The 10,194-nt window shown below is 45.2% G+C and overlaps 1 protein-coding gene across 2 annotated transcripts in view; it reads right to left on the bottom strand.

Moving 5' to 3' along the window:
• Positions 1 to 9,668, bottom strand: part of SQLE (squalene epoxidase) — a 30,364-nt gene extending 20,696 nt beyond the window's left edge. Inside the window, exons 1-2 of one of the 2 annotated variants that reach the window (XM_005662853.3) lie at positions 8,474 to 9,668; positions 2,551 to 2,803 (exon numbers count right to left, since the gene is read on the bottom strand). In XM_005662853.3, the coding sequence (XP_005662910.1) occupies positions 2,551 to 2,803; positions 8,474 to 8,764 (544 nt within the window). In that variant the 5' untranslated portion in view covers positions 8,765 to 9,668. 2 annotated transcript variants of the gene reach the window in all.

Consider the following 10,194-nt stretch of genomic DNA (forward strand, 5'->3'; position numbering starts at 1 on the left):
CTGTTTCATCTCTGAAACTCCACCAAAACATCTTGTCAATGTCTCAAGCAACCTCCAAATGGCCAAATCCAGTGGCCCTTTCTCTACACTCCTGCCTTAATCCTCCATTAGCAAACCAGGACTTAGTTCCCTTCGTGATACATACCCACCTCCTCCTACTAGAAACAGTTTCCTCTCTTGGTTTAAGGACATCAAGCCCTCCGGGCTCTCTTCAAGCCATTCTGCCAGCTCCTTAGTCTTTCTGGCAGGATTCTCTTCTACTCAGTCTTTAAAGATCATTTTCCCAGGACTTGGTTTATTCTGTCTTCTCCTTCCTCCCTGCATGCTGTCCTTAGATGGTCTCAATCACTGCTGTGGCTTGTAAGTCCTACAGATATGCTGACATCTCTGAAACGTCTACTCCAGCCAGCTCAAACCACCCACTGCGCTCTGGATTCATGTAACATCTGCACTTGGGTATCAATAGGTGCCCTTGGCTTCCCCCAGTGCCTGATTCTCTCTAGGTCTTCTTATCAGCAAATGGTACCATCATCTACCAGTATTCAAATCAAACCTAGGAATCTTTCTTAATACCCCCTCTTCCTCATACCTCACACCAATCCTACAGTAAGTCATGCAATTCCTGCCCCTTAATTTTGTCATGAACTGTCTACTTCCCTTCATATCCTCTGCTACCATCAAACCACCACCATCTGTCATTTGGACTTAGTAATGAGCTCCCACTAGACTTCTTGCATTGACTCTTATTACCCCACCACCACAGTCTGAGTCTATTCACCACACACTATCCGAGTACTCTTTTAAAATAGCATTCTACGAGCTGCAGGGTATGACTCAATGGTAAATGGTGAACTGAATTTCGAGTTGTGAATTGTATACTTGGGCAAAATCATGACAAGTCTTTAAAAAGTAACATAAATTCAGTAAGAGGGAGGAAGAAGGGATAGACAGACAGAGTAGCAGCATCTATAGAGCAGTGAAAAATACTGTGCGTGACACCATAATGATGAAGACATCATTATACGTTTGTCCAAACCCACAGAATGTACACCACCACGAGTTAGCTGTAATGTAAACTCTGGACTTTGGGTGATTATAATGTGTCAGTGGAATTTCATCAACTGTATTAAATGCACAATTCTGGGTGCGGGGGCACGTTAAGTGGGAACATACGGCACAAATGTCTTCTCCCTCAATTTTGCTATGAACTATAAACTGTTCTAAAAACTATGAACTGCTCTGAAAAAATTCTTCTTTAAAAATTGAAGAAAAAAAAAAGATGTATGTAGGTAGGTACTGAGTCAGGATGTAAACTGTGTCTGTCGTTGTGAGCAGCAGTCCAAGGTTGGACGCCTTTACAGAAGCATAAACAGGGCCTGCCATGTTCCTGCTCCACTGCCTATAAAGCCCTGCATGATCTGGCAGCTGCCTACCTCTCCAGTCCTCATCCCAAGCCACTCTCCTTTGCCCATTGCCCAATACTTCCTGGCTCCACTGGTCTCTTCAGTTTGTTGAATAAAATAGCAAACATTTACATAGTACTTGCTACATACCAGGAACTATTCTGAGTGCTTCAAGTTTATGAATTCAATTAAACCTCTTAATAACCTACAAGACAAGGATTCTAAATGTGCCCATTTCACAGATGAGGACATTAGTACACAGGAGGTGCAGTAACTTAGCCAAGGTCATACAGCTTTTCAACTGCCTGAGCTGCTATTCAAACCAAGGCAATCTAGTGCCAGATCAATGGTGGTTAATAACTACACCGTACTGCCCCCCCACATGCCAAGCAATCTCCTTCTCAACCATAGCCTGGGCCTATTTGGTACTCTGATCCTGAAGAGTAGACAGTTGATCTGTCTTACTCAACCACTACATCCTTGGTACCCAGTACAAAGCACTTCATACAAAGCATACAGCAAACAGGTATCTCCTAAATCAGGAGAACTTAAAAAGCATTGGTTTAAGGGGTGAATGAAGCTTAAATAAGAGGCTCTATAACAGGTATACCCTATGCACTCTACAAATGACAGTTCCCTTCACCTTTCAGTAATTCCATGCCCTCACTCTAGTCTTCCAATCTTGAACTTTTTTTTTTTTTGTTTTTTGGGGCTGCACCTATGGCATATGGAGGTTCCCAAGCTAGGGGTCAAATTGGAGCTACAGCTGCTGGCCTACACCAGGGCTCACAGCAACACTGGATCCCCAACCCACTGACGAGGCCAGGGATCGAACCTGCAACCTCATGGTTCCTAGTCTGATTCGTTTCCACTGTGCCACAACAGAACTCCCCAGTCTTTAACTCTAACCATTAGAACTTCTTAGCCACTTCATAATATCTCACTAAGGTTACTTCTTATCTCCTCATGCTACTAAATGCTTATTTCCTCTTTTGCTCTCATTTGCATGCAAATTTGTCGGTAAGGGAGTACAGTAACTTTTATATATGAAAATAAAATGGAATAACCCTTTACCAGTTATAGGACAGTCTAAAGTGTAGAGTGTTTGCTTACACCATGCGACTCCTAAGAATCACCAGAAACTTACCTTCAAGACCAAGGTCTTTAAGGACATGACAACCGCCTGGCTGCAAATATTCTCCGAGTATCCTGTCAGGCTCTTTTAAATCTCTCTCAATTACTGTCACCTTTCTCCCATCTCTGGACAGCACCGCCGCCAAAGCAGAGCCAAGTACACCAGATCCCACGATGATAATTTCTGGATCATTCTGAGAAGATATCAATGGAGAGGCAGCTGCTCCTACTAAGGTTGTTTCTGAAATATTGGATCCCTTTTTGCCCTGTTAAAAAAAAAAAAAAAAAAAAAGGTGAATTATGTAGCCATATCTGTAATCTAAATCATACTACCATATAGACAAACTGGACTTTACATCTTAGGTTAAAAACTACACCCTAGGAGTTCCCGTCATGGCACAATGGTTAACGAATCCGACTAGGAACCATGAGGTTGTGGGTTCGATCCCTGGCCTTGCTCAGTGGGTTAAGGATCCGGCATTGCCATGAGCTGTGGTGTAGGTCGCAGATGTGGCTTGGATCCCACATTGCTGTGACTGTGGCATAGGCCGGTGGCTACAGCTCCAATTCGACCCCTAGCTGGGAATCTCCATATGCCAAGGGAAGCGGCCCTAGAAAAGGCAAAAAGACCAAAAAAAAAAAAAAACACCCTAAACATTATCGAACCAGATGAACTGTTAGATTTTTGTTTGTTTCTTTTTGTTTTTTGGCTGCGCATGCAGAAGTTCCTGGGCCAGGAATTGAACCTGTGCCACAGCAGTGACAATGCTGGATCCTTAACTGCTAGGACCACCAGAGAACTCCCTGAACTTTTACGTTTTTAAATCCAGATCATATATTAAAAAAAAAAAATGATATCAAAATATTGGTACAACAAAAATGTATAATAATATCCCAATAAAATTAAATAATTAAATAATCATCCAGATGTATTTAGAAATCCACAGTAGGCCAAATACAAAAAAATGTTTACGAGGGGCTTCAAGGACTTACAGGGAACATTCTATCATTACTCAAGCCTTCAACTACATAATGAGCATCTATTGGATGCAAATCACGTATAACTTCTGATAGGACTTCACGTTGCAAACTATTCAGCACCTTTTAGATATTTCCTCTATTCACCTCTATTTTCTCCCTCTTGATTTTCATCTGAAAAATCTCTCTTAATCTAAAATCACTGTTATAATAACAAAAAGACTGTCAAATCCTGGCTATTGACCTATTAGTTGAGATTTAAATTAAAATACCAGAAGAATAACTCATTCTGTTCCTTGGGAATTCTACCTGTTCACAATTTTGGTTGTTAACACCTAAGGACACATTTCACTCATCCCTTCCCTTTTCCCCCCATCCAGATACACTTAAGAGAGCCGGTCAAACAAGTGGTCCTCCAGTTGAGGAATAAGGACAAACATTAAACTTCTCACCAGTTGAGCTGAGAGTAAAAACCTTAACTTTGATTATAAGACAATGAAAAAGCCCGGTTTAGAGAGATTTTCTGCCCATTGGGAATAACAGTGCCTAGGATTTTTTTTAGGAATAATTCAATGCTGTAATAAGAATTTTTTTCTTGGTATGTGGATTCACAAATATGAATTGTAACAAACCATCTTCCTTTGGTTCTCTGACCTTAATGATTAAGATAGGACTAAATGCTATTCTGAAGGGGTTTCTTCGTTTTTGGTTTGTTTGTTTTGTTTTTTTGCTTTTTTAGGGCCACATCCATGGCATGTGGAGGTCCTAGGCTAGGGTCGAATGGGAACTCACTGCTGGACACAGCCACACCGGATCCTTAGTCCCCTGAGCGAGGCCAGGAATCGAACCTGTAACCTCATGGCTCCTAGTCAGATTGTTTCCACTGTGCCAGGAACTCATGAAGGAGTTTTAATAAAAGACTTCAGGCAAAAAGGCAGGAGATAAAATCTAAAATCCTTAGAATCTTAATTCTCTGTGGAATCTAAGATACATCCAGATTGCATAACGGATTGGAGCCAGGTCCATTCTGCTTCTTATTTCTCCTAGAGAAATTACCTTTTAACAATAGATTCTACTCTTCCTAACAATATTTTTTTCTTTTCTTTCTTTCTTTTTTTTTTTTTTTTTTTTTTTTTTTGCCACAACATGCAACAGCTTGATGTAGGATCTCAGTTCTCAGACCAAGGATTGAACCCAGGCCACAGCTGTGGAAGCGCCAAGTCCTAACACTAGACCACTAGGGAACTCCCTCTAACAGTATTCCTTAATGGCCAGAATGGACTATATTTAATTATTGTCCTGGGTGCAAGATAAGCCCCTGTTGGGAGTTCCCGTCGTGGCTCAGCAGAAATGAATCCGACTAGGAACCATGAGATTTGGGGTTCGATCCCTGGCCTCGCTCAGTGGGTTAAGGATCCAGCATTGCTGTGAGCTGTGGTGTAGGTTGCAGACATGGCTCAGATCTGGTGTTGCTGTGGCTGTGGTGTAGCCAGGCAGCTGCAGCTCCAATTCTGACCCCTAGCCTGGGAACCTCCATATGCTGCGGGTGCGGCCCTAAAAAAAAAAAAAAAAAAAAAAAAAGGTACGCCCTTTTTGTCATCTTAGCCACTTTTTATTCATTTTTCTTCCTAATTTTTGCTGAATACACACATGCACCATCCTGGAAAGGGAACTCTGGAGCAAGTTACATCTTTCAGAGCCTGACCAGAAGATGAAGAGCTAACGGGAACTTGGTGCTCAACAGTCTATGAATCCCGGGTATTTAGGAAATAAGCAGAGGCATTCACAAAGCAGAGCCTATACTGACTGCTGGTAATCCAATTTGCTACTCCCAAACTTCTCTACTCAACGTAGTGGCATTCCAGCCACCTGGGCTAGTGCTCAGCGACCCTGAGGGACACTATCTCAGGCAACACCACCAAATATTTCAAATTGAAAACCAAAGATTCCCTCTTCCTCCTTCCCCGTTCTTCCAACCCACACCCACCCTACCCCTGAATTCAACACTACTCCAAAGCTTCCTGACAGATGGCGACTACCTTTAGAGTAATATTAATAGCCACTATTTATTAGACAGTCATGAAGCAGGCATTTTGCAGACATTAAATCATTCAGTTCCCTAACTACCAGCAAGGCTAGTCCGTGCCCATCTACTAGAAGAGGTAACTGATCCTTACAGAAACTAAGCAATTTGCCAAAGATCTCACAGCCCAGAACTAGTGAAGCAAAAACTTTGACATCAAGCCCTCTCTTCTGAAAACCATGCTAATCCGTATGGCAGATATAGACAAAGCCTGTGGATCCAGAACCCTCAAAGAGTGAATTACGTTGCAGGCCACACTGTCACCACTGTCCCTTACTTGGCCTCCTGCTGTAGTCCCTTACCCATACTCCTGCTTCCTCTCTTGTACTTCAATCCATTCTGCACGCAGCAACTGGAATGCTCTCTTTAAAAAAGTAAAAGTCGGAGTTCCCATCGTGGCGCAGTGGTTAACGAATCCGACTAGGAACCATGAGGTTGCGGGTTCGGTCCCTGCCCTTGCTCAGTGGGTTAACAATCCGGCGTTGCCGTGAGCTGTGGTGTAGGTTGCACAGACGTGGCTCGGATCCTGCATTGCTGTGGCTCTGGTGTAGGCCGGCAGCTACAGCTCCGATTCAACCCCTAGCCTGGGAACCTCCATATGCCGAGGGAGCGGCCCAAGAAATAGCAACAACAACAACAAAAGACAAAAAAAAAAAAAAAAAAAGTAAAAGTCATGGTGGAAGATGGCATAAGAAAGGGAATGTATATTATATGTATGACTGGGTCACTTTGCTGTACAATAGAAATGGCACGACATTGTAAGTCAATTCTACTTCAATAAAACTTTAAAAAAATTTTTTTTAAAAGTAAAAATCACTGTTCTCTAAGGAAGATACACAGATGGTCACAGGCACATGAAAAAATGCTCAACATCACTGATTATAAGAGAAATGCAAATCAAAACTACCATGAGATACCACCTCACACCAGTCAGAATGGCCATCATTAATAAATCCACAAATAACAAGTGCTGGAGGGGCTGTGGAGAAAAGGGAACCCTCCTGCACTGCTGGTGGGAATGTCAACTGGTACAGCCACTATGGAGAACAGTTTGGAGATACCTTAGAAATCTATACATAGAACTTCCATATGACTCCGCAATCCCACTCTTGGGCATCTATCCGGACAAAACTCTACTTAAAAGAGACACATGCACCCGCATGTTCATTGCAGCACTATTCACAATAGCCAGGACATGGAAACAACCCAAATGTCCATCAACAGATGACTGGATTCGGAAGAAGTGGTATATATACACAATGGAATACTACTCAGCCATAAAAAAGAACGACATAATGCCATTTGCAGCAACATGGAAGGAACTAGAGACTCTCATACTGAGTGAAATGAGTCAGAAAGACAAAGACAAATACCATATGATATTACTTATAACTGGAATCTAATATCCAGCACAAATGAACTTTTCCACAGAAAAGAAAATCATGGACTTGGAGAATAGACTTGTGGCTGCCAGGGGAGAGAGGGAGGGAATGGGAGGGATCAGGAGCTTGGGGTTATTAGATACAACTTGGGGTGGATTTACAAGGAGATCCTGCTGAGCAGCATGGAGAACTATGTCTAGATACTTGTATTGCAACAGAACAAAGGGTGGGGGAAAAAAATGTATACATGTAAGATAACTTGGTCTCCATGCTGTACAGTGGGAAAAAATTAAAATAATAAAACAAGGAAAAAAATAAAAATAAAATATAAATAAATAAATAAGTAAAAACCAGGAGTTCCTGATGTGGCTCAGTGGTTAACGAATCTGACTAGGAACCATGAGGTTACGGGTTTGGTCCCTGACCTTGCTCAGTGGGTTAAGGATCCGGCATTGCCGTGAGCTGTGGTGTAGGCTGCAGATGCGGCTCGGATCCGGCGTTGCTGTGGTTGTGGTGTAGGCCGGAGGCTACAGTTCCGATTAGACCCCGAGCCTGGGAACCTCCATATGCCACGGGAGCAGCCCTAAAAGTGGCAAAGAGACAAAATAAAGTAAAATAAAAAGTAAAAATCAAATATTATTACTCCCAGCCTCTTAGGAAAAAGTCTAAATAGCCACGGCCAACAGGCCCTAAATTTCCTGGCCTCAGTGACCTCACCCCTCCCTTCTCCCCCTATTGCCCGCCTCTGCTCCGGTTGCAACTGATCATAATAACTTCACCCGTATTTAAAGACCGGCCTGGAGTTCCCGTTGCGGCACAGTGGTTAACGAATCCGACTAGGAACTGTGAGGTGTGGGTTCGATCCCTGGCCTTGCTCAGTGGGTTAGGGATCCGGCGTTGCTGTGAGCTGTGGTGTAGGTCGCAGGATCCCGCGTTGCGGTGGCTGTGGTGTAGGCTGGTGGCTACAGCTCTGATTAGACCCCTAGCCTGGGAACCTCCATATGCCGCTGGTGAAAAAAAAAAAAGACCGGCCTTTGATTTAGGAACTGGACTGAACTGCAAACATCAACTAGTCACTCACAATGCAATCCTTACCCAAGGATAATAAAACAAACTTTTTTCTTCTCCAATCACAGAAAGTGATTCTGCTCTAGAGATTCCAACATTTCCTTATCTAGGGATTTCCTAGGGATTCAAATATTTCCTTTCACCTCTCATAATCAAATCAACATCCATAATCAAATCGATTTCATTTAGCATGGGCTCCACCAACTGCTAAATGAAACAAAGGTTTTCAATCAAGCCAAAGAGCATCAAAGATGTCGCCAAGGAACAGTCAAGAGCTTAAAACCCAACTGTATATAAGAAATCACACCAGAGTATCTAACCGACTGCCTTTCGCCCTTTAAATTGCAATATTTACATTTGAGCGACCCCGATCCGGATTTTAACATTAGACCCTCACCCATTCGCCCACTCTGAATTCAACCTACCCTCCTAGACCCAAGCTGCTCTTTCTTTTCTGAACCAGTGGGGGATTTGGCCCAGAAGAAGCCAATTAAAGGCAAGGCTGACAGAATATCCGAGAAGACGGCGAACTGGGAGCCGCTCTGCTGGCGCCCGAGGAGGGCCCCATTCCGGTAGCGACAGCGGTAGGACAGCACCAGCCCCAGCGACAGGAATACCAGCACGCCCAGCAAGAGCTCCTTGTTGGCCAGAGAGACGAAGTCCCCGCATTTCTTATAAAAATAAGTGAAGGTGGCAATGCCGAGAAAGGTCCACATGGTTTAAAGGCTTCTTCGGTGACACCGGGTCAACGGTGAGATCCTCTTTTTTTTTTTTCCTGGTTAAAGTTTTGGTGCTTAGATGTTCTCCCCAAAATGTGTTGTCCAAAAAAAGCGCGGGGAACCGGCCAAAGTCCAATAAACACAGTCACAGGATTACAATTCAAATCAGACTAATTTACAAAATCATTAAAAAAGTAAAAAGTACTTGAAGAGGAGTAAGTTGTCCCGGATTTAAAAAGCTGTATTTAAAAATCAGCTGCTCCAACAGCTCCCGATCAGGCTCTCCTCTTTTAAGCAATCCGTGTGTTTACTTTTTTTTTTTCTTCTTTTTTTTGAGGAGGGAGGCGGGCCCTAGGGGTTACTGTGGATGAGGTCCTAAATTTTGACGGTGGCCTTTCGTGCTGTAAAATTGCTCTTCTCTCCCACCAGCAGCAGATGCCCTTTCAGAAGAGGAACAGGGTGACAAGTATCTTGCGCTGGGAAAAACGCGGCCGCGCCACCTCCGACAGCGACGGTCCAGCCTGGGCGGAAAGCGCGAGGGCTGCCGGCGGCGCGGAGTGAGTACCTCTCTTCCCTGGGACCGCCAAGCTCGGGGGAACCGCAGGTCTGCTTTCTCCCACCAAAGACGACCTCGGACTCGAGACTGCAGCTCCGGCGCTGGGAAGCGCAGCCCCCACCTCGAGACCTCCACCAGCCCCGGAACCTTCCAGCCGCCGAACGGCAGTTTCCAGAGCGCTCCCCTCAAAAGGCGGCGGCGGCCCCCCACGGCCTCCTCACCAGCATCCCTCGCGGACCGCAGCTGTCCTCCCAGCGCTGCGCCCCAGCGGTAACCAGAATAACCGCCTGGTGCCCTTGATGGTTACCGGACTCAGAGCGCCTTAGAGGCGGCTGGGCTCCGCCCTGGCTAGGGACCGGAGGGGGCCCCGCCCACCGTCACCGCCCATCGCTGTGGCCAGCCAATGAGGACGCGCACCTCGCGGTAGGCCGAGATGGCGCTATGCCGCGTTTGGCCAATCGCAGGCGGCACGGCCCCCGCTGTGATGCCGGACAGGCGCTAGAACTACGTTGCGTGGTGTGAGGTGGGAAGGCGTGCGAATGGATCCTGCTGTCCGAGTGGGAGGGTGGTAAGGTGCATGGCTGGCTCCGGAGGGAGTGGGAGTGGAGTAGGTTATACCCCGAGTCTCGTGGCCCCAGCCGCTGGGAGGTGGAGGTGGTTCCGAGGAAACCCCTGCCGGGAGGTCCGCCACCCTCTGTCTAAACATCTCCATTCATTCCGCGAGGTTTTGTGGACCGCTTACTACGTGCCAGCCCAGGTTTCACAGAGATGAAGTAGGCCAGCCTTTCTGTCCTGTGCCAGCTGTGTATAGGTGATGGTAGAAGGAGCTACAGGTGCGTGGATAAGATGACATTCAAGCTGAATCTGGAAG

This window comes from Sus scrofa, chromosome 4 (genome assembly GCF_000003025.6).
Source record: "Sus scrofa isolate TJ Tabasco breed Duroc chromosome 4, Sscrofa11.1, whole genome shotgun sequence".
Classification (NCBI taxonomy): domain Eukaryota; kingdom Metazoa; phylum Chordata; class Mammalia; order Artiodactyla; family Suidae; genus Sus; species Sus scrofa.